This window comes from Thamnophis elegans, chromosome 2 (genome assembly GCF_009769535.1).
Source record: "Thamnophis elegans isolate rThaEle1 chromosome 2, rThaEle1.pri, whole genome shotgun sequence".
Classification (NCBI taxonomy): Eukaryota; Metazoa; Chordata; class Lepidosauria; order Squamata; family Colubridae; genus Thamnophis; species Thamnophis elegans.
The window spans coordinates 40,118,172-40,142,702 of NC_045542.1; the positions used below are offsets into that span (position 1 = coordinate 40,118,172).

The 24,531-nt window shown below is 39.7% G+C and overlaps 1 protein-coding gene across 2 annotated transcripts in view; it reads left to right on the plus strand.

Annotated features, from left to right (window-relative positions):
• Positions 1-24,531, plus strand: part of LOC116504140 (ATP-binding cassette sub-family A member 10-like) — a 72,299-nt gene that overhangs the window by 24,893 nt on the left and 22,875 nt on the right. For both annotated transcript variants that reach the window (XM_032210990.1, XM_032210991.1), the window contains 13 exons: positions 1,356-1,494; positions 2,276-2,366; positions 4,164-4,303; positions 4,992-5,111; positions 5,384-5,567; positions 11,349-11,512; positions 12,703-12,830; positions 14,142-14,279; positions 16,022-16,135; positions 17,459-17,635; positions 19,546-19,659; positions 21,028-21,150; positions 22,695-22,766. In XM_032210990.1, the coding sequence (XP_032066881.1) occupies positions 1,356-1,494; positions 2,276-2,366; positions 4,164-4,303; positions 4,992-5,111; positions 5,384-5,567; positions 11,349-11,512; positions 12,703-12,830; positions 14,142-14,279; positions 16,022-16,135; positions 17,459-17,635; positions 19,546-19,659; positions 21,028-21,150; positions 22,695-22,766 (1,704 nt within the window). The remainder of the gene's footprint in view (positions 1-1,355; positions 1,495-2,275; positions 2,367-4,163; positions 4,304-4,991; positions 5,112-5,383; positions 5,568-11,348; positions 11,513-12,702; positions 12,831-14,141; positions 14,280-16,021; positions 16,136-17,458; positions 17,636-19,545; positions 19,660-21,027; positions 21,151-22,694; positions 22,767-24,531) is intronic.

A 24,531-nucleotide genomic window follows, 5' to 3' on the forward strand; every position in this document is an offset into this window, starting at 1 on the left:
ATATAATGTTGACACCCTCCTTTTGTTTCCTTTATCAGCTTGTCTTTAATTCTCAGCAGTGTTATCAAATATTTTGCAAATAGTATTTCATAGTCCGTAAGTTCTTTAATGCTTTCTTCACCTTCTATGTCCTGTCCTTTGAAATAAATTTTCTCTCCATTTAATTCCTCTTCAAGTATTCCATTCTTTCCTCCCTCAGAAATAAACCAATTACCACGAATATCAACAAGCTCAAACTCTTTATGTCCGTCTTGCATTTCAATTTTTTGAATTTCCATCTTATTATTTTGTATTTGATGAACATCCTCAGTTTTTTATCACAATTTGCTGCCAGATACACCAAATAATCCAATTTTCTTTCAATTCTTTTCTCTGTACCAAACACCCTCTTCAAAGCTGAAAGTATCGCTTGGAGAGAGGCTTGAAGAGACGCCATGCTTATACGCAGTTGTATATTTTCTTAAAAGCTCAGCTGAAACACTCACCAGTGAAAGCAAACTACAAAGGAACAGCTGTACAATCTTATCAGATCTTAAGCCAGAACAGCCAAGCAATACAAGTGTCGAGATGTAAACAGTCAATTTATAGCTTACAGCGAGTCGGAAGAAATGTTAGAGTAGTCCGTCCATTTGAAAAGGTTTACTTAGAATCAATCCATGTAAATAACATTTAAAAAGTAAGATAACCACTGTCCAGAACCATTACAAAGATCAAAATCGCCGCTAAGTTCTTCTATTCTTTGATTTAAGTTAGTTTTAAAAAAATTTAGGCAGTCCGTTGTTTTTTTTTAAACAATAAAAGTTTCTCACCAGCTTAACACTTCTTTCTCCATATTGCCCTGACTTTGTCAGCCTTGAAAGACTGGAATTTTTACTGCCAGCAGAAGACTTTAGACCTGCTTTTCTTGGAGATTTTGCGATATCCCTGAGATCAGCAAGATGTAATCTTCCTGTTTACCATCTCTTCGGGATTATTTAGGTCCGTTGGAACCCCCCAGCAATAAAAGTATCGAGTGCGATCTCAGAGCTTTGAGATCGCACGTCGTCTCGTCACGGCATCCAGGCTCCGCCCTTAGAAATCCCTAATTCTGATACATTTCCCTTTCTTTCAGCTTTAGCATCTTAACCCCTTTCCTAATATTGTCTTGACTTTTGCAAGGTAAATGAAATTTGTAATAATTTTAATAGAATTATTTTCTATTATTAAAAAAAACTTCTAAATGTTATTTCAAAAGTGATACAATTTTGCAATATTCTTGTGCCTTCATAGTGAGAAACTATACATCAGCAATGAATGTTACGTGCTAATGTTTTAATGTGTTGAATTAAGGATATTCAATCAAATGCCTACTCTAGGTGTTATTATTAGATGAGCCAACTTCTGGATTGGATCCATATTCTAGACACCAAGTGTGGTCTCTCCTGAATGAACGCAAAGCAGATCGAGTCATTTTATTCACTACCCAGTTCATGGATGAAGCTGATATCCTTTCTGGTGAGCAGACCTCATACTGAAGCAGATTAGAATGTAGGAATGAAGAAAAACTATAGAAATAGTACTTATTGTAATTTTATTTCTTCAAAAACCATTATTTCTCCTACTGTTCTTATTGATTGGATAGGTCTTTTGTTGAATTGCACTAAGTCAGCTGATCCATGTAACTTCTTAAATGCAGTCACATATTACGCATCAGTCTGCTTCTCCTATCAGTTTCAGGATTTTCATGGATTGCAGCTGTTCCTCTCTCCCCTACTAAGCCCATTGAACCTCTTACTCACCTTTTACTTTCAGCGACTTTTTAGATCCGTCAATGTTACTTCCTGTTCCTTGTATATTGATTGTTCTATCTGCAGATAGATGGAAATTTATTTATTTATTTATGAACTTCTTGCTGCCCATCCCCCTGAGATGGATTCAACTCAAAAAGTACTAGAAGACCTCCAAAGTCTCTTCCACCCCTATGATTCTATTCCCTTTTCCATTTCAATGAAATCTCAAAAAAAAAAAAAAAAATTGGATGTGGATATGTAAGTTACCATTCTAGCCACTGTTGGCTCATCCTATCTTAAAGGTTCATGCTAGCTTGTCTATTTTAAATTTGCTTATTTCTTATGCCTGTAAGAATTAGGTCAAATTCCTATACCAGTCACTATGAATATTTTATGCCAAACCAGTGCTTTATTTTATGCATGAACTCCACTAAATCTCCAACAACTATATGTTTAATACTTTCAAATATTATCAAACTAAAAAATGCTGTTTGCTTTTTATGTAGACCGGAAAGCTATTATCTCACATGGGAGGCTGCAGTGCGTTGGTTCATCCCTGTTCTTGAAGAAAAAATGGGGCATTGGCTATCATTTAAGGTACTAGTAATATGTTAGTGTTATGGATATATTTTCATTGTAGTTTAAAAGTTTAATATTAATTCTATGTTGGAATATTTAATCCATTCTTTCATTCCTTTGTTTGTTCTTTTCAGATTTACACCTTGCTTTTCTATTTTGAAATACAGATACTTGAGGCAGTTTAGCTAAATGTAAAACCAAATCTCAATAATGGAGAAAAGTAACATAGAACCAAATAAAGAATAAAATTAGTGAAATAATAAATATATTTAAAGTTTGTTTGAATGTGTGCTTGAATTGTAAAAAAGAAAGACACTGAGAAGCATACTTGAAGAGGGAGTTTGGACTTCCTGCTAGAACTGGGGCCTCACAAAGGCAAGAATTCAAAACAGAGCTGCTCAATTTGATTGAGGGACAAAACTGTTCTGCTTATTGATTTGGTAACTTTATAGCCAATCTTTCCTCCAAGGATTCAAGGTGGTCTACACAGCATTCATTCTTTCATGATTTCACCAAAACAGGGAGGAAGATGAGATAGTGACTGGCCTCAGGGTCATCTAGTAAGCTTCCAAAATTAAAGGAGGATCTACTTCTATCCCATTCTGTTCAACAGCTTAACTACTTGCTTTTCTTGAAATTATATCAGAAAATCTGATGTCTGAAAACATCATTGTAGAACAGCAGACTAAATGTTTACTTCCTCAAGGATGCCAACTGATGTTGCCATTGTGCCATCAAACAGACCAGATGAGCCAGACCAAATACTTATATTTGCATCTGTAATATTATGTAGAATTGGGTCATCACATTTTGAAAGCTATGTAATAAAGTTGGGAAAAGTGCAGACAAGGACAACTAGAAATGTGTGTTTCTGTTTGTTGAGCTTTTTTATAAGATTTGGCTAGAATGTAAAGTACTCTATATTGTTAAAAAGGCAACTCAGGGATATAACATTATGAATGACACAGAGGGCACGGACAGGAAAGATTTGATCTATTCAAAAACACCAGGACTGAAAGTGAGTGGAAGAAGTTTTAGAACAGATAGTGCATCATTAACCTGTAGCATTAATTATCATAATGTATGGTGATGGCCCTTAATTTGGATGGCTTTACAAAAGGAGTGGATGAATTCATGGAGGAAAATTCTACTAAGAGCTATTAATTCTAAACGTTCGAGATTGCCTCCAAATATTATTGGGAAAATAACAATGTTTGGTCATCCACTTGCTGCTTGGAAAAACTCCCCAAAGCCCCTGATTAGCTATTATGGGAAACAAAATACTGGACTATGGATGTCTTGATCCAGCAAGATTACCCATCTTATAACATTAATGTAAGAAGATGAGCCATTATTTAAAATTCTTTTAATAATCCAGTATTTTTGAATTCCAATGTAAATATACTTAACATACCTTGCCTTCAAGGTGAAATGATTAAAATATGTTTAATGGTCTACTTTTATATTTCCCAAATGTTTTGAGAACAGTTTTATCACATACAGTAAGCCCCAATCAAATCTGGTTTAAAGATGCATTTGAAAGAAAATAAAGTTTTTTTATATGTATGCTATATTTTAAATTAAATATGAAGGAAAATGCATTAGTGAAGCAATTGTAAACTAGGATACACAGCCTATTTTATTTAAAATTATTTTAATTGTAGCAAGTCAACTCTAGTACCAGCTCTATATTGCTTTATGAAAGTTTAGAAAGCATGAGATAAGATGAAATCTGGTTTTAGTTGGAAGGATTCATTGAATACTCTGAATAAATGGACATTGTTCTGGACCTAAATTGTTATTTAATATGAATAGGATGCATACAAATCAGTTTTGTGACTTTGAGAGAATAACATCACTGGTCAAACACCACATCCCTGCTGCAAAAAAATCAGGACAACGTGAGAATGAGCTAAGCTATACCCTGCCCTTACAAAATGTGGATAAGTTTTCAGGTAATTTTCAAGATGTATAAATAAAATGAATTTAACTGCTGTTTCCTAAAAAATTCAAACTGTTGAGACAATGAACCATCTTTCCTAGACAACAGAGGAAAGTTGTTTAATATTATTTTCTTACCAAACCAGATGAAATTTTTTATTACCCTATGTCCAATCCTTTGAGCAACATACAGATTAAAATATGATAACAACCATTTAAAATTAAGTTTGTAATTAACATTTCATATGATTAACCACATGAGAACAGAGAACCAAATAATTTAATCCTGTTCTATAATAAAGAAAATATAAGATACATCTTTCACAGACAAAAGCCATTATCGTTAAATGACAATAAAGTGAAGAAATCAAAATTCTAACTTTGATTAATAAGACCAATGAAAATAAATGCATTGCCCATAAAATGCATTGCCCATATAGCAATGCAAATTTGTTGTAAGTAAATTGTTTGTAAGTTTGTTGTAAGTTTAATTTATAATATGTAGTGAATGCAGCATATTTTTTGTGTCAGAGTATATTTTGCTCTTTTATCAATTTATATACTATAGTTATAGACAATGTTTCATTTCACTATTAGGGAATTAATATTATATATCATATATCATATATACTTGGGTATTTGCCCCTTTAAGTTAAAAGGATATATCAATTTGGTATGTGTTTTCCCTTGTTCAACACGTAGATTTGTTCAATGATATGGATCATCAGACAAACCTAGGGCTCATTAATTATGGAGTTACCATGACGACTCTGGAAGATGTCTTCCTGAGGTTAGAAGGAAATGAAAATATGAAGGAAGAAGGTAAAGTATTGTTTTCAATATTGTATTATTTTCAGGCTTCCTTCTGAGAAAACTGCATGTTTGGAATGATAACTATGGAGCAGGATTTTCATTGTTTTCTTCTATTATTTCTGGAGAGCCATGGGAAGGTGCTAGACTGATCTTTCAGTAACAAGGGATGTAGCCAATAGAAAGAATAGGATGTGAGAAGAGAAAGAGCAAGCATGGATAAACAAAAGGATTTTCCTTCAGCTGAAATAAAGATATTGTTTTGACTTTTAAAATGGTTTTAGATTATGGAATTCTTCATGAAGGGGAAGCTGCAGGAAAGGATGAAACGGAACAGGATTGGCTGTTTCTCTCAGACACGGGAAAGGTGACTGTGGAAGGTGCAGACCTCTGGAGACAACAAGTTTGTGCCATTGCAAGAATGCACTTTCTAAACCTCAAGAGAGAGAACAAACTCTGGGGAACCTTGTGAGTGCCCTTTTTAAAAAATGATTTATCAATTTTATCTTTAATGCAAGAAGACTATTATGGAAGACCAGACCATAGGCTGTGATCATAGAGTTTTGATGCCTCTATTAACCTTGAATAAACTAAATAAAAAACAGATTTTAGTAACACTTCAAATTTGCAAACCTACAGTCAGGGGTGAAATTCAGCAGGTTCTGAAAGGTTCTGGAGAACCGGTAGCGGAAATTTTGAATACTCAGAGAACTGGCAAGTATCACCTCTGGCTGGCCCCAGAGTGGGGTGGGAATGGAAATTTTGCAGTATCCTTCCCCTGTCTCACCCACCAAGCCACACCCACAGAACCAGTAGTAAAAAAAAATGAATTTCACCACTGCCTACAGTGGTTAGGAACAAAACTCAAGAGAAGATAATGTATTTCACATTTCTCCCTCCAAGTTTGGAAAGAGAACAATGATCTCTGATAAGAGACACTAATTCAATTATTCTTCATTTCCCTTGCTATGCTTCCAAACTACCCCAGCACTTATTCTACCCAAGCCTAGAGCTGGCCTATTTATATTGCTTCTTCTTGCTTGTCTCAGAAGGAAATCATTTAAAGCAAATCCCAAAGCTAGGAGTGAGACAAGATCATTTCTTCATACTGAGGCTTGATTTTCAGAAACTACTCCCCCACTGCAGGGAGGTGGAACCGATTAAATGGTTCCGCCCCAGGCGCCAGATGGATCCTTTGAGATTTCAGATAGAGCTTGGGGAGATACCCGACTCCCTTGCCCACAATCCGACAGAGTCCTTGGTCGCTGCTTGGAACAGAGCGGCGGCTGGGGCTCTTGATCGGATTGCACCTTTGCAGCCTCTCCGCAGCAGTGGATCCAGGAGGGCCCTAGGTTTACCAAGGAACTCCGAGAGATGAAGTGCCAAGAGACGCTTAGAGCGACATTGGAGGGCCAGTAAATCCGAATCTGACCGAACACAATTAAGAGCCTTTATTAGGACTTATCTAGTGCCGATTTGGGCAGCAAAATGTACGCATTTCTCTGCTCTCATTGTGTCCTCAGAATCCCACCCAGCCACCCTGTTTAGGATAATCCGCTCCCTCCTGAAAGGGAGGGAAGTGGGTGAACCCTTGCAGGGAAGAGCTGAGGAATTTGTTCAGTTTCTGTCGGACAAAGTCGCTCAGATTCGGACGGACCTGGACTCCACTTGGACAGTACCTGCAGAGATGCCGAGTGGGCCTTGATCGGATTTCTTGGAGTGAGTTCCAGCTTGTCATTCCTGAGGATGTGGACAAGGCCATGGGAGCTGTGAGTACCTCCACCTGTTTACTGGACCCATGTCCCTCCTGGCTGGTTTCGACCAGCAGGGAGGTTACACGAGGCTGGCTCCAGAGGATTGTTAATACCTCTCTACAGGAGGGATCTTTCCCGCTGCCCTTAAAGGACGCAGTGGTAAGACCCCTCCTTAAGAAGCCTTCTCTGGATCCAGCTATCCTTAAAAATTACCGTCCAGTCTCCAACCTCCCTTTTGTAGGGAAGGTTGTTGAGAAGGTGGTGGCCTTTCAGCTCTGACGGACCTTGGATGAAGCAGATTATCTAGATCCCTTTCAGTCGGGTTTCAGGCCTGGTTACTCCACCAAAACTGCTTTGGTCACGCTGACCAATGATCTGTGGCGGGCCAGGGATAGAGGACATTCCTCTATCCTGGTGCTTCTTGACCTCTCAGCGGCCTTCGATACCATCGACCATGGTATTCTTCTGCGACGATTGGGAAAGGTGGGAATGGGAGGCACCGTGTTACGGTGGTTCTCCTCTTACCTCTCGGATAGGTCGCAGTCGGTGTTGGTTGGAGGACAGAGGTCGACCCCTAGGCCCCTAAAATATGGGGTGCCTCAGGGCTCGGTCCTGTCCCCCCTCCTATTTAACATCTACATGAAACCGCTGGGTGAGATCATTCGTCAGCATGGGATTAAGTATCACCAATATGCGGACGATACCCAGTTGTATCTGTCCACCCCGTGCCAACTCAGCGAAGTGGTAGAAGTGATGTGCCAGTGCCTGGAGGCTGTCAGGGTCTGGATGGGAGTAAACAAGCTGGCACTCAATCCAGACAAGACCGAGTGGCTATTGATGTTGCCCCCCAAGAATGGACCAGATATTCCATCTCTTAGCCTGGGGGGCGAAACTCTTCACCCCTCAGAGAGGGTCTGCAACTTGGGTGTCCTCCTGGATTCTCAGCTGACATTAGAATACCACCTGTCAGCTGTGATCAGAGGGGCTTTTGCCCAGGTTCGCCTGGTGCACCAGTTGCAGCCCTACCTGGACCAGGAGGCACTTCAAATGGTCAATCATGCTCTCGTCACCTCTAGGCTTGATTACTGTAATGCGCTTTATTTGGGGCTGCCCCTGAAGAGTATTCAGAGACTACAATTAGTCCAGAAAGCGGTCGTGCGAGCGATATCGGGTGTACCTAGGTACACCCATGTTACACCTATCCTCCGCGAGCTGCACTGGCTTCCCATCGGTCTCCGAACGTGCTTCAAGGTTCTGGTCGTTACCTTTAAAGCCCTACATGGCTTGGGACCTGGATATCTGCAGGACCGCCTCCTGCCACATACCTCCCAATGACCCATGAGATCTCACAGGCTGGGCCTCCTTCGGGTACCATCGACGGTTGGTGACTACTCGGGGGAGGTCTTTCTCTGTAGCTGCACCGGCCCTGTGGAATGATCTCCCCGCAGAGATCTGGACCCTTCCCACTCTCTTGGCCTTCCAGAAAGTCATTAAAACCTGGCTGTTCCGGCAGGCCTGGGGCTGTTGACCCCAAATATGGTCCAGCCCCATTTAGAACGGAGTGCACGGTGTGTTTTTAAATCTATCTTTTCTTTCCTTCTTTCTATTTTTTTTTATTTATTCTGCACTGTAAGCCGCCCGGAGTCCTACAGGATTGGACGGAATATAAATGTTATTAAACTTTAAACTTTAAACTTTAAGTTCTGCCAAAATCAGAAATTTCAATAGTTTCGTCATTCAAATCTTTCCATGACAACAGATCAATTCTTGTCCATGCCTTATGTTGGCTGTTTCTTATTTTTTTTCAATTTACAAAAGTATCTTTTGTGTTAATATAAAATAATGTCAAAGCCTCTGAAATGCCATAGTAGCACTTGGGTAGATAATACTATTTTGAGATTTTGATTCACTTAAGAAATGTATAACTATCTTAACAACTGCCATGATTCAGTTCACAATTGTGGCAAAAAAGGTAGTAAAAGGGGGCAAAACTCACTTAACAAATGAGTTTGAGTTTGAGTTTTATTTCATTTGTATGCCACCCTTTTTCCTAAGGGGACTCAGGGCGGCTCACAACTCAAAAAGGGAAGGGGGGGATACAAACAGTTTAACAAGAACACAAAACTATACATAGTTAAAAGCACAACAATCATACCATTCGAGATAGGGGCAGCGAATCTTTAGCCCCAAGCCTGTCGGAACAGCCAGGTTTTAAGGGCTATGCGGAAGGCCTGGAGGGTGGTGAGGGTACAAATCTCCACGGGGAGTTCGTTCCAGAGGGTCGGAGCAGCCACAGAGAAGGCTCTCCTCCGGGTAGTCACCAGTCGACACTGGCCGGCAGATGGAATTCGGAGGAGGCCTAGTCTGTGGGATCTAATTGGTCTAGTGGAGGTTATCTCGATCCTTTCCAGTCAGGCTTCAGACCTGGCTGCAGCACAGAAACCGCTTTGGTCGCGTTGACCGATGATCTTTGGAGAGCCAGGGATGGAGGCCACGCCTCCATCCTGGTGCTCCTTGACCTCTCAGTGGTTTTCGATACCATCGACCATGGTATCCTTCTGCGACGACTGCGAGAGGTGGGGGTGGGAGGCGCTGTTCTACAGTGGTTCTCCTCCTACCTCTCGGACAGGTCGCAGTCGGTGTTAGTTGGGGAGCAGAGATCGACCCCTAGGCCCCTAACGTGTGGGGTGCCGCAGGGTTCGGTCCTGTCCCCCTTACTTTTCAACATCTACATGAAACCGCTGGGTGAGATCATTCGACGGCACGGGATAAAATACCACCAATATGCGGACGATACCCAGTTGTATCTGTCCGCCCCGTGCCAACTCAACGAAGCGATGGATGTGATGAGCCAGGGTCTGGAGGCTGTTAAAGACTGGATGGGGGTCAACAAGCTTGTGCTCAATCCAGAAAAGACCGAGTGGCTGCTGTGTTTCCCTCCCGCGAATTGGCCAAGTGTTCCATCTCTCAGGCTGGGGGGTCAAATTATACGCCCCTCAGACAGGATTCGCAACTTGGGAGTCCTCCTGGACCCACAGCTGACCTTCAAACATCATTTGTCAGCTGTGACCAGGGGGGCATTTGCCCAGGTTCGCCTGGTACACCAGTTGCGTCCCTACCTGAACCGGGAGGCCCTCACAACAGTCACTCGTGCCCTTGTGACCTCTAGGCTGGAATACTGCAATGTGCTCTACATGGGGCTGCCCTTGAAGAGCATTCGGCGACTTCAGCTAGTCCAGAATGCGGCCGCGTGAGCGATTGTGGGTGCACCTCGCTTCACCCACGTTACACCTATCCTCCGCGAGCTGCACTGGCTGCCTGTCGATCTCCGGGTGCGCTTCAAGGTGCTACTTATCACCTATAAAGCCCTTCATGGTAGTGGGCCTGGGTATTTGAGAGACCGCCTACTGCCAATTACCTCCACTAGACCGATACGATCGCATCGATTAGGCCTCCTCCGAATTCCATCTACTAGCCAGTGCAAACTGGCAACTACCCGGAGGAGCGCCTTCTCGGTGGCTGCTCCAACCCGCTGGAACGAACTCCCCGTGGAGATTCGGACCCTCACCACCCTCCAATCCTTCCGCGCCACTTTGAAGATCTGGCTGTCCCGGCTGGCCTGGGGTTAAGATTCCAACCCCACCCGAATTGTGTGACTGTTGTGCTCTCTTTTAATATGTTGTATTGTTTCCATATTGGAATACTGTTTGTCTTTCCCCCCCTCCCTTTTTGAATTGTGAGCCGCCCTGAGTCCCCCCAGGGAAAAGGGCGGCATACAAATAAAGGAAATGAAATGAAAATGAATGAATTGGCAGTAGGCGGTCTCTCAAGCACCCAGGTCCAATACCATGAAGGGCTTTATAAGTAACGACTAGCGCCTTGAAGCGTATCCGGAGACCAGTAGGCAGCCAGTGCAGCTCGCGGAGGATAGGTGTTACGTGGGTGAACCGAGGTGCACCCACAATCGCTCGCGCGGCTGCATTCTGGACAAGCTGAAGTCGCCGAATACTCTTCAAGGGCTGCCCCATGTAGAGCACGTTGCAGTAGTGACTCACTTAACAACATACATTTTGGGCTCAATTGTGATCGTAAGTCGAGGACTACCTGTAATTAATTATGAATAGAATATTCATTCAATGAAGTTCCCCAGGAGATTACTGTAGTGTAAATAGATCTGACCAAAGTATTTTTTAGGATTAGTTTACTGCTTCCTTCTATATGCAGAGCACAGAACGGAGATCTCAACAAGTAGGAAACATCTACTTTCGTTTCTACTTTCACAAAGCTACTTTGCTTCTTAAAAACATTTTAAAACTTTGATATAAAGTTCAGTCTGTATGGAAGTCTGAAGTTGCTCCCCAGTCCTTCAAGAATAACACACTTCATTAATTATCAAATGTTTCTGCTCTATAATGACTAATTTTATAAATGCAACAGAATGGAACTGATCAAGCGTCACTTTCTCCTATGCTTAATCAATATTTCATTATCCTAGGCTACTACTTACTGGAGTTATGTTAGCACCTTATATTATCCAATTTACAAACTACTTTGTTTGGGTGAATCTTCAGTATGAAGAGATTCATCCTGGGCTTTATTTTGAGCCAGGGAAACAGTTTTTCAAGGGGACATCAGGACTTCTGGTCCTTAATAATACAGGTAAGAATGCAAAGAAAAATTGAGACATTGATAGTTTTATGTTATTCCTAATGGAGGTTAATTCTGTTGGCTCCTAAATGGGATTGAGAAAGTTCTCCTGAACATGAGCTGCACTTAAATCGGCTGAAGAATAAATGCTTATGAGACAATTGGTGCCTTACCAATTCTTTATATCTAGTTTCAGACTGCAGGAGAAAAACCTAGCAGAATTCTAAGCTGAACTACCTCTGCTCAAATGCATTGCTAAATAATATCAGTTTTAAGAACTTTGGTCACAGTCTTATTTTAAAATGATTTTATTGGAGAAAATCAGGATGAAACAAGTGGTTTATGCTGGGTAATCCTATCTCTTTCTACTAGCCAAAGTGACAAAGGGGGAAAAAAGACAGAAAAGGGACCAGGTGAAAATGACATTGAGTCACACAGTGAAACTTCAAGAAGATACCTGAAATATAGCACAAAGTTAGCTAAAGTACAGCACAATAAATCTAAAAGGTATTTCCTCCCATTCCTCACTCATTCCTTTGCTGAACTAGGACACATTTTGATCCAACACAGTTTCAACCATGTTTTAGCAATTTAGAATTCAAGAGTTTGTTGGCTTAAAATATCTACAATAAATATATACCAAGATTTATGAGTTTCAAATTGGGAATCTCTCCTTTTAGTGTTGGTTTACAAAACACAAATTTTAAAAAAAGAGGAGCAGAAAATGGCTATACTGCAACGGAGGACTAGTTCAATCAGCAAATTTTGCAATCTCTCTTATTCTTAAAAGGCATTTGGAAACCAGCATATCATTCATAAAATAATGTATTAACCAATTGAATAACAACTAGAAACCCTCTCTAAAATTGTTCCTTCTAATGTAGCAGATCTTCTTATAAGGATTGGCAACCTCAGCACATTTAAGATCCTAGAGACAATACCTGCTGAATTATATAATCTTAAAGACAGGATATAAGAATTATACCTTTTATATAAGCTTCACCAAGGGGGATTATGCTGGCTGAGAAATTTCACTCAGCAATGTTTGGAGGCCATCATTTCCCAACCTAATGGCAGGTATAGATATAATTAAATTTAAATTATGTACTGTTCATTGCTTGGATGCTTTCGTTTTCGTTTATTTGTTCTGATCTCTGGTATGACTATCTTGCAATTTTTTTCTTTTTTCCCCCTGTTTCCAGGTGGAAAAATAGATAATTTTATCCAGGCACTGAAAAGTCAAAACATCCTGATGGATGTCATCTCTGGTAACATAGTCAATGATCAGCTGGTTCACAATGGGGCCATCAAAGTAGAACTTGAAAACAAGGTAACTATAAGTTCTTTTCCTCCTTTCTGAGAATGGACCAAGGAATCTAATATGACTGCCTGAAGAGATGATAAGGTCTCTTCAAGAAAACACTGTGGTACTTTACTACTTTAGTGGAGTCATAATAACCGGGGGGGGATGGGGACAGGGATGACTACTTCATCTATAATCTAAAATGGACCCCATTATAGAGATGCTGTCAGGACTGCTTCACTCAGTAACCAAGAAAGAAACCACTCAACTCCATTTTGCAGAATTAAGAGTACTTTTACTGGTCATGGAGTAGATAGTAGCTAGGCAAAACAAGGTCTGAGGCAAAAATGCGCGCAAGCATAGATATCAATATGTGACCCAACCCCCTCCCCCTGGTAACCTCAGCCCATAGGCCAATCAGCACACCCCACAGGTATCATGTGGGAGATATCTTCAAAAAGCATCATCGGGCTGGTATGCAGTTGGCCTCGGTGGCAAATCCTTTATCTGCAACATGCGCAGTAGATGGTGAGAACACCTCCCTTTTTACAGTCACTCCTGTGCTGACACTTCCCCACCCACATACAATGCCCCCACTCCCAGTTTCAATGGCAGCCGAAAGCAAGCAGCAAAACAGAGGCTGACAGATGCTAAAGAAACAGTAACATCTCATCAAAAGGAATAGAAATATACAGTATTTCTACTAGGGGTACAAATAACATTGCATTGATGCAAAGAAGGATGTCATGTTAAAAATTATATATATATATATTTTAATATGATTAATTTTTATTTTATTACCAGTATGTTAAGAATTTGGATTTTTTTAAATGAGCAAGACAGTTTCTAAAAAAGAATTTAAAACTCAATTAAGTTAATAATGAGACTTCTATGGGATGGCTGTGTTCTGCTTTAATGGATGGTGATACCTACGAAACAGCATATGTATGTCAGAGATCCACAACATATGGTCCACAGTGAATGGTCAGAGTAACTGCTAAACCGAAATTTTTAATGAGCCATAAGGAGAGAAGTGTAAAGTATATCTAGGATAATCATACTGTTACTAATTTGTCCTGATCATGCCTACTTTTTTGTTGAATTATTATCCCACATACTTTGGGAGGAAATTAAGATCTCAGTTCAAAGGTCAAATTAGACCTTAGCTTGAAATAGGTGCACTCATGTTTTTCGCCTTTTTTCAAATTAGAAAAAAATTAAATGGCTTTATAAGAAGTTAAGTCTGCAATTATATAAATTACATTCTTTAGAACTGTTGTTCTCCCAGCACTTTCTTCACTTGGGTTCCTTGGGTTCTGACTTTTTGTCTTGGTTCAGAAATACAGGTTTACACTTATGTGCCACATGGAAATAACTAACTGCTTTCCTGTGCTTGTCAACACTATCAGCAATGCACTTTTGCATATGTTTAATTCTACTGCCCATCTTCGAACCTGGAATCATGTATTTATCACAGTAAGTGTTCCAGAGAAATATCAAATGAAGGAGTTTTTGTGTGCAGGAAGCAACAGGGAAAATATTTCTGTTTACTTTTCAATATAATCTATTCATATAATCTATTCAGTTTTCAGGATATTATGTAAAGGTAAAAGACGATTGCTAGGAAGCATCAGTGGTGGGAAGGCTTAAAATGTTCAAGGAGTATCTCCTGTAAGGTTGTCCCATCCCTAGTCATTCAAGGGGAAGTTGAATTTTATGCAATCAATGAGATTGCATTCCAGATGAATGTTGTTTTAATGACACAATTGTATGTGGTTTAAAGAATAGCCATGTGACTGGGCTAGACTAGTATTTATATTAAGACTGGTAGAGTACCACAGAGTTACTCCTGAACCATGAGACCATAGTGTTTCTCTTACAAATATAAAATTTATTTTACAATATCATGCACTTTCCAGTTAACATATTCATCAGTACTTGTTTGCTCTCAGTCCATTAAATCCTGTTGCTCCATTGTAGGCTTTGCAGAATAGTACATCTGAGTTCTCAGTTTTGAAAGTTAAGTTAAATTTGGCAAGCATAATTTCTTCAGCCATCATAAGCATGGTTCCCACTCAGTTCTTGTGCAATTGCCACAATGAAAAAAAGTCAAGAAGCATCATTAAAATCATTTGAGCCCCAAACAGAAAATATCCTTTTACTAATAAAGGAGAAATGAGGTTGAAATGAGGGGCCTCTGGTGTTCTCTGAGTTTGGTTGTTTTCTTGCAGATGTTTCATTACCCAACTAGGTAACATCATCAGTGTGAGTAAGGAATAGGTTTGCTCCCAATTAATATTATACTGGCTTGTCCTATCAATGTTGGTGAGAGTGGTTTTGGAGGTTACTTGGTTGGGCTATTTACTATTAGCTTGTTTGACAGTTCCTTGATTGAGGTATTGTTTACTTCTTGATTGTTGGTCTGGTGTTAATCTTGGTATTAAACTATGCTCATCTGGGTGTTAATTGCCGATGGGTAAATGTTTCAATTTTTTTGTTCCTTTTGGGTTTGTTGATTGCATCTTTTGCACAATATATAGATATTGTTTATGTCTATGGTTCTATTCATGGCCAATTTGTCAGACTGCCAGGCTTCTTTTTTGGACTTGGCTTGGCCCAAGATGCTCACAGTTTCCCAGTTGAAGCTATGGTTAAGTCTATCCATATGTTGTGAAATTAAAGAGTTTTCAACATAAATCAAAAGGCTCAGCAGTCCAAGAAGAAGAAAAGGAGTCATCTACAGCATAGAGTATAAAGATTGCAACAGCCACTATTTAGGACAAACAGGCAGAAGACTGACAGAATGCATCCATGAGCACCAACTAGCAGCCAGAGGACATGATAAAACTATCTTTACTATTCTCACTTTATGGATTATTTCAGACCATGAAATCTCCATTTCTCTCAGAAGGCTTAGGTAGTAGCAGCCTGGACAGTTAGGACAGTTCCTTCTTTCAGAAAATGAGCGCACTAAAGTACTACATAATCAATAATCAAAAGGTACAACATGCAACTAAGCAAGAGGGAGGCAGGGCCAAAAGTTACAGCAAGGAAGTCAAGATCCTCCAGCTATGGTTATACTTATTTTAAAGAAAATAAGTACATAAGAAATGTTATTTGTTCTTTCTACGCTTACAGAGTAAACAGATTAATAATAGCTATTCTATTATGACATTTTATCACAAGGGAATTAAAACATATTTTAATTTATTCCTCAGGATAATTTAAATTCTGAATTCTGGGTTTTTATGGAAATATACATGATTACAGCCTCATTTATTTTACCTGCTTTTCCACCACAATTTGCAATGCGAAGCAATCAAGATTACATGGTAAAATAATTATATTTCTTCGATTTCTTCAATGTTTTATGAAGATATGCCTATATTGTATTTCCATGTGGCATCTGCAAATGTCAGCAGGAGTGAGTTAAGAGGTTCTGTCACATGCTACTGGTGGACAATATTTGTATTCAGATTTTACTTCTCATTATAGCAACAGGTTTTTTAAAAATAATTGCAATTCTCTTGACTTTGTGCTAATGCTATTTAAGAAAAATACAAATGTAATTTTTTTAAAAAATTGATTAATTGGATTTCAAGGTTGCCTGAACTCCCAAAAAAATAAAAATAGCCTTTAAAGGTAAAGGTTCCCCTCGCACATATGTGCTAGTCATTCCTGACACTAGGGGGTAGTGCTCATCTCCGTTTCAAAGCCAAAGAGCCAGCGCTGTCCGAAGATGTCTCCGTGGTCATGTGGCCGGCATACTAAATGCCGAAGATGCAGGGAACACTGTTACCTTCCCACCAAAGGGGGTCCCTATTTTTCTACTAGGCGAGAGGAAAAAAGCCTCTGTTGCTTTAAAATGGCTGTCCCAGCCGTGCGGCTAGGGACAAAGCCCCTTGCTTAATATAACTACTCCCCCTGCCTGCAAGATCTTAAGAATGGCAGGGGTTGAAATAAGAAAGTTTTAGAAATAGCCAATTAGTAAGAAAGAACAATATAATCAAAGAAATACAACTACACGTCCAGCCCAGAACTGGCTGAGTCTAAAAAGCTGGAGAAGAGCAGCAAGGAGGAAGGCTTTATAATTTGTAGACTCAGCCCTATTGGTTACTCGACTATCACTAAGATACAACACTTAGTGATAGTCATAGGTTATTATAAGCAATCAAATCATAATAGGAAACAAATAAAACAATATAAATTGTAAAAATTCAAGCAACATGGTTAAAGTCATAAGTCGGAAGAGATAGGTACTAGGAAGGATGAGCGGAATAGTAATACAGTCTTAGTAAATAATTTGACAGTATTGTGGGAATTAGTTGTTTAGTAGAGTGATGGCATTTGGGAAAATATTTGTAAATAGGAAGAAATGAAAGAGGAAGGAGGGGCATTCAGACTTGTAAGGTACTGTTACTACAACTTTAAGTAGTAGTGGCCTACATAACTTTAATTTTCTAAGCTGGTTGGCCATAAAAGGCTGTTAGGCTTTGTTGTGATATATCAACATACTACTTACTGGTGAAAGTTGTGAGAAGGAAGGAAAAAGTAGTATTTTATTTATCTCTGTCATATTCATGAATTGAATTTATTTAAACCTTTAATTAAATAGTTTAGTCATTATTTGGTATTTTTATTCCCTTTTTTTCTAGATAAGAACTCGCTCCCAGCTGCGGATTGCAGGACTTTTTCCTTCTGCCTACTGGTGTGGACAAGCTCTTGTGGATATGCCCCTGAATTGTATTCTACTTCTTTTAGTTCTTTGGCCATGGTTTTTAAAAATAGGAGTTGCAGATCCTCAGTTTATACCCAGCTTGATTTTCTGCTTGGTAATTGCATTTCATTCATTTTTAACATGTGGTTTTCAATCAGCTTTTACATTTGCCATTTTTAATGACAAGCATTTATGTCTACCTTTTTATAATAATCGGTATACCGGTAGTCCTCAAGTTTAGTGACCATTCAAAGTTACAGTGGTGCTGAAAAAAGCACCTTATGACCATTTTTAACACAACTGTTGCGGCATCCCCGTGGTCATGTGATCAAAATGTGGATGCTTGGCAACTGATTAATATTTAGGATGGTTGCAAAGTCAATGGAGAAGCCAGATTTACCTAACAACTGCATCACTAACTTAATAAATAGTGATTCACTTAACAACTGTGGCAAGAAAGGCTGTAAAATAGGTAAAAATTCATTTAACAAATATTTCACTTAGCAACAGAAATTTGAGGGTCAATGCCAGTTGTAAGTTGAAAACTACTTGTAGTTCCTTCTACAGACTTTGAATGACAGGACTATATATAAGTGTTTAATCATCAACAGTGTGAAAAAGCCACTCCCCAACCATGAACTAGTAATAAACTGGCAATAAACTGAGAGAGGAACTTTGTTTCCATTCGTCACTTTTAGAAGACATGATGGTTCATGGCAGGAGGGGTTTGTGGGGTGTGAGCACAAGTGAAGCCAAATGCAAACTGAGATTTGGAAATAAACTAAGTTAATTAAGAAAGAACTGATTGTTTCCACTAATATACAAGCTGACTAAAACAATCAGAGGATTTAGGGGAGGGGGGGTTTCCCTGAGAGGCGGATTTCACCCCACCACAAAATCATTCATTTAGACACATTGCCCAAGCCTTGCTCAAATTCCCTTCCACCAGCAAGAAAGATAAGAAGTAGTCCTCAACTTAAGGTCACAATCAGCATGGAATTTTGGCCGCTAAGCAATGCAGTTGTTAAGAGAGACCTCACATGACAGGAGCCAATTTTACAAGCATTTTACCTTGGTTGTTAAATAAATCACATGGTTATTAAGTTTCCCCAATTGACTTTGCTTGTCATCTGCTGGCTGAGAAGTTTCCAGAGCATGTAGGAGGATGATCATATGACTGTGGGGTAGCGTAAGGGTGGTAAATTTGAGGATGGGCCATGTCCTTTTCTGAGGCCATTGTTAGATGGGTGGTCATATGTTGAGCACTACCTGTAAGGAAAGCAAAAGTAAATTGAATTGGTCAATATGGTACATCTTTCCTACCATCTCATATAATGAGGAAAAAATACTAAGGAATATAAAACATTGCAAAAATATTACCGGGCATTAGGCATAGCTTTTACAGAAATAAAAGGAAATACATTGATTCAAAATATAAAGATTAATAGACCTTCAATTTAGCATTTCCTAAGATCACTTTTTATTTTGCTACCATTCTTGTCCTTCACAGTGCAAAGATTATGACATTCTTTCTTTCAAGGGTGTGGATTTTCTCTAGCTGGAATGTTTCAAGTTTAATAACCAAGCTTTGCAATGTACGCATAAATTGTCACAAAATGCTTTACAATGAATTAATTTCACTCAAATTCACTCAATTAAACCATTTGCTATGTCAGTTTGGTAAATAAGTTCCTTGTACTTAAAGCATTGTATGAATTTTTTGAGCCAGTTTGATATAGTGTTTAAGATATCAGGCTGGAAACTGGAGACTCTGAGTTCTAGTTCTGCTTTAGGCAAAAGCCAACTTGCTGACCCTGTGTCAGTCACTTTGTCTTAGATCTAAGAAGGAAATTGTGAAGCACTTCTGAAAAATCTTGACAAGAAAACTGTCCAGGCAATTTCTAAAAATCAATCATGTTTAACAGAATAAAAAACATTATTATTAGCTATTAAAATGAAGGAGACATTTTTGCTTTTTTGGTAAGACATTAGCCAATTGTTAATACAGAGCTTTCTTTTGGGCAGGTGGCATTTTTCCTTGGCTACAGCATATCAATTGTTTTATTCCTATATATAATTGCCTTCATATTTCGCCAAAGAAAGCATACTGCCAGTTTTTGGTCGGTCATCTCTATTTTAGTAAGTATATGCCCAATGTATCCATATGCTAGGAGCCGCTTCTTAGCAAGGGATGGTTGGAGGTTGATGTATCCTTTGGTTGACAACTATGTGGCCTGGAAGACTGTATGGTCACACTGCTAGACAGAAAGTTTCCAGTTGGGAGAACAAACTAGAAGGTGGAAGCTGTCCTTCAAAAGTGGACTTGTATGGTCTGCATCTGGGCTTTAAAAAAAGGCTAAGTGTTGCACCATTCTGTTGCCACTTCCTGCCACGTACCAAACATGTCGCTGCAGTGGCTATTTCCTAGGGAGACAGATTGGTTTTGTGGGACAGAATTTTTGCTGTTTGTTGCATGCTAGTTATAGACAGACAGAGAAATAGCCTTGAAACAGAGGTGGGTTGTTCCCGGTTCGGCCTGGATCAGGCACACCAGTAGTGGTGGTGGCAGGAAACTCCGCCCACCTGCCTGGATACTTCTGCGCATGTGCAGAAGTGTCACATGCGTCCATGAGCGAATCGGTGGTAAAAAAAATGGAAACCCACCTCTGCTTTGAAGCAAATATTAAGTTCTGGGGAGAGAGAGAGAGTATTAAGAAGAGACTCAGGTTGATCCCTGCCTGTCTCCTTGGGGTGTAAGAAAAAGGGGAGAAAAAGCATAATCAGACTTGGAAGATTCTGTAACTATAGCCGATTTCAATAATTTCTATAGAGTTACTTCCTGATTGAGTCTCCCTTGCAGGGCTAATATTGAGGGAGGATTTTGTTTTCCTCTTAGCATTACATTTATTGGATATATAATGCCTCTTAATGTCATTGTAACTTTGACAGCAAAGACCTGAGGCATCCAAGGAGATAAATCTCAGAAATTAGCAAGATAGTGGTGTTCTTGAGATTTAAGGTGTCCTAGTGCCTTCCTTCTGGTTTTTGATATCCCTGAACTGACACCAGCAAGTAAATTGTGGTGGGGTTGGAATTCAGCAGAAAATGACTTGATGACTGAATAAGCATTCATTGCCATGGTTCATCTACATAAATTGTTTGAGAATCCCAAACAAAAGAGTGATTCAATCAAAATATAAATTGTCTTACTCAATGGTGAAAAAAATAAGATTAGTAAATTTTATTTCCCACAGCAGGTTATAGAAGCACAATGAAGGAAGAGAAACACGAGAAGAAAAGCAGTCTCTTGTTTCATGGATAGCAATGATCAAATAGAAAAGTTAGGGTAGTTTAATTGAAATCACTGTTAAGTCCTGAGTAAGTCCTTGGGACTTACGAATGACAGCTTACCATGTAATGTGTTAAGTCAAGACAGATGTTATAGAAAAGAAAATTGGGTGACTTCATTTGTTAAAAATATTAAAATATTTTATTCTTTCATTTTAGGTCATGCTGCTTTTGTTCATAACTGCCGGGATGCTTTCAATTACAGTGCAGTACATAGGCAACCTGTTAAGTTTTTTTGTTCCTACGTTTCCAGTTACAACTTTTATAATTACTTTTACAAGGGTAAATGCAATATTATCTATTATCTCTTAGCCTCTTCTTATGAAAACTGGAGCTGACCATAAACAGTTTTTCATCCACCCAGATTATATAGGGAATGCAGTAATTGGGTAAAAAAGAAAGGTCTCTGAATTTTTCTCAGGAAGCAGAACTTTTCCAACAATTTCTCAAGGGCAGGATTGCCTCTTCCCAGTAACACTCCATAACCGTGGGGATTTCACTAAAATTCATTTTTCCTTCAAAGTGAATTCTAGCAGAAACTTTCTTCTTCTTCTGCAAGCCATGTGTCAACTTGTTTTTGTGTGTGTGGGTCTCATGGCTGCAGCCAGTGACAGTCAGATAAAGCAATGTCATAAGCCTACAACAAGCTTAAATTATTGTCAACTTCAGCCACAATCCCATTTGCTTAAGTCTATGTAGAGCATGGGTTGGAAAGCCCAAAGAATGGGGCAACATTGAGATGGGAGATTTGGGCCCTATCTGATCAAACATCTCAAGTCCCAGGCTTAGTTCTGAGTTCTGCTAAGGTTTTATCAATCCCCAATATATTGAACAACTTGCATTTGCAGGATGGGTGCAAATCTATTGTTCAGGGTCAGATGAACCCAGGAGTACCCAAAAAGAGAATTAGAAAGAACCAGTTCTACAAAAGTTCTGCCATTGGTTCTTATTTGAACTAATAATAATCAGATTTACGCAGGCTCCATACAAACACACAATTCTGGAAAGTTAGTTAGATTTTTGGATCGCTGTTCAATGCCTGGAGGAAATTGATTTTACAAAAGAAGGAAAGCTACCCCTCCATCTCTCCTCCAAAGGAATCCTAAATTTTAAACAGCTTTATCTATTTTAGAAACTGATTCAATAGTACTCAAACTATGTTCTGTTTTAACTATTATTTTATGGGTACTTAAATTATACTACAGTATACCTATTTCTCTTTGTTTTCACCTTTATACTGTAGTCACTTTCTCTAAAGCTATTTTTCCAATATCCTTTCACCTTTTTTCACCTATATAGTAGCTATAGTTTTTTTCTCCAGAGTTCAACCTCTCTCTCTCCTTCTTTTCTGTTTAGACAAAGGTCTTAACTTTTTTTCTGCGCATTTTCTTCTTATTTATTCCCAACTGGGCTTCTTGACTCTTTTGTCCTCTTCCTCAGTCTAAGGGAAACAGCTGGAAGATTTCCCCTCAGGCCAGACCAGAGGGAAGGAATTCTCTATCTCTCTTCCCACCCCCCACCTGCCTCCTTTTCCTTCCGTCTTTCTCTTCCTATGCTTGAGGTATTCAACTCACCGACTCTGCTTTTCTTCCTGGGCTTTGCAAATAGTTGAGGCTGTTTACTGTGAGGCCTGAGGCTGCAGAGCTCCCAGGCAGCCATCTTGGTTCCCTCCCCTCCATTGATTGGCAGCGGCTGAGGGAAGGGCTCAGAAGGTGTGGGGAGAAGCACAGGGATTTAGAATTTAATCTGGCAGTCTGCCCTTTCTTGAATGAGCTAGAAATGTGGAAAATAAATGTCCTTTTTTATTCCTTCTGCTTTTCAAATAGCTACTGGTAGGCCCTTATGCTGATGAACATGATGTTTCACCTCTGACACCGCTCTTTATATCTACTTTCATGGTGAGAACTGAATGTATTTTGTTATATATGCAAATGTTAGAGGAGTGTTGAGTATGCAAATAACTGGGGGGAAGGAGTGTTATATATGCAAATGTTCCCTGTTACCAGCTCTCTGATTGGCTGGTCATTTGACAGTTGCTTTGGGCTCGAGTATAAATACCCTGACAGTTGCAAGGACGTTTTGAATCGCTTGTCATCTCGCAATAAACATCTTACTCTCTGATTCCATGGCTCCTGCGTCTTTCCCACAACACATATATAACACTGGCGACGAGGATGGGATTGAATGCGATTCCGCAGAGCCTGGAAAACAACAACGAACACTAAGCCACTCGCAACGCAACCAAGCAAACGCGAACGGAAAATACTTTGAAGACCTGTCAGAGCTGCAGCAGCAGTTGCCACTGCCTCAGGTTTCGCCTCCGATCAAGCCAACCTGAGTAGATCCACAGGCACGGACTCCTTCAGTCAAAGGGACGGGCAACCTATGCTTAACCTTGGCTGGAGCCGTCGCCTCTGCTCAGGGACGAGCTACGAATCGCGTTGGCTCAACCGTGGCTGAAGCTGCCTGACTGGCTGCCTCTCTGCCGAGAAGATCTACCAGACACAACTTTAGAGACTGTCCGGTCTACTGTTTGCTACTGTTACAAACGGTATTGTTGCAATAAACAGATACTGTTGCCTAAGAAGCTGCCTGCAATAAACGGTTACTGTTGCCTAAGAAGTCCACCTGCATTACAAAGCTGCCTACCTCCCAAGGCCACCTGCCTTACAAAGCTGCCTGCCTCCCAGCTCCACCTTCTGCAAGGTTTACACGCTGACTCCACTGCTGACCAACAACCGGGAGAAGCGAGGCCTGGAGCTGGACGGGAAGCTGAAGCACGAGGACACCAACCTGCCTCCAAAAAAACCAAAGTTACCGACAGGCTTGGACTTTCTTTGCACACAAAGCAAATAACTGGGGGGGAAGGAGTGTTATATATGCAAATGTTAGAGGAGTGTTGAGTATGCAAATAACTGGGGGGAAGGAGTGTTATATATGCAAATGTTCCCTGTTACCAGCTCTCTGATTGGCTGGTCATTTGACAGTTGCTTTGGGCTCGAGTATAAATACCCTGACAGTTGCAAGGACGTTTTGAATCGCTTGTCATCTCGCAATAAACATCTTACTCTCTGATTCCATGGCTCCTGCGTCTTTCCCACAACACATATATAACATATTTATTCATAATACCAGGGGTCATATTCACATATGTACACAAAGGTTCAAAGGAATGTTTTTGTTTAGCTAATATTGGGAATAGATTTTACATTATTTCTTTAGCCCTCAAGAGGTATTATTATTATTATTATTAGACAGTTAAAAATAATAATTATTAAACAATTATTTAATTAAATAATTATTAAACAGTTAAAAATGGACAAAATCACCATCAGTCAAATGCAAAAAGCCGCACTGCTTGAATCTGCATGCATATTACGAAAATACGTTACGACGTCCGGGGGCCCTGGGTGGGGCCAACTAGTAACCAATGCCAAATCCGGCGAAACAACTGGCCGCTGTGATACAATTGTATAATAATAATAATAATAATAATAATAATAATAATAACAACAACAACAACATCAAGCATGGAGAAGTAAAAACTATTGTCAGGCGAGAGTACACCAACAGAGTTAGGAAAATTTTGAAATCTAAATTGAATGGTGGAAATACAATCAAGGCCATAAATACCTGGGCAATACCAGTTATAAGATACACAGC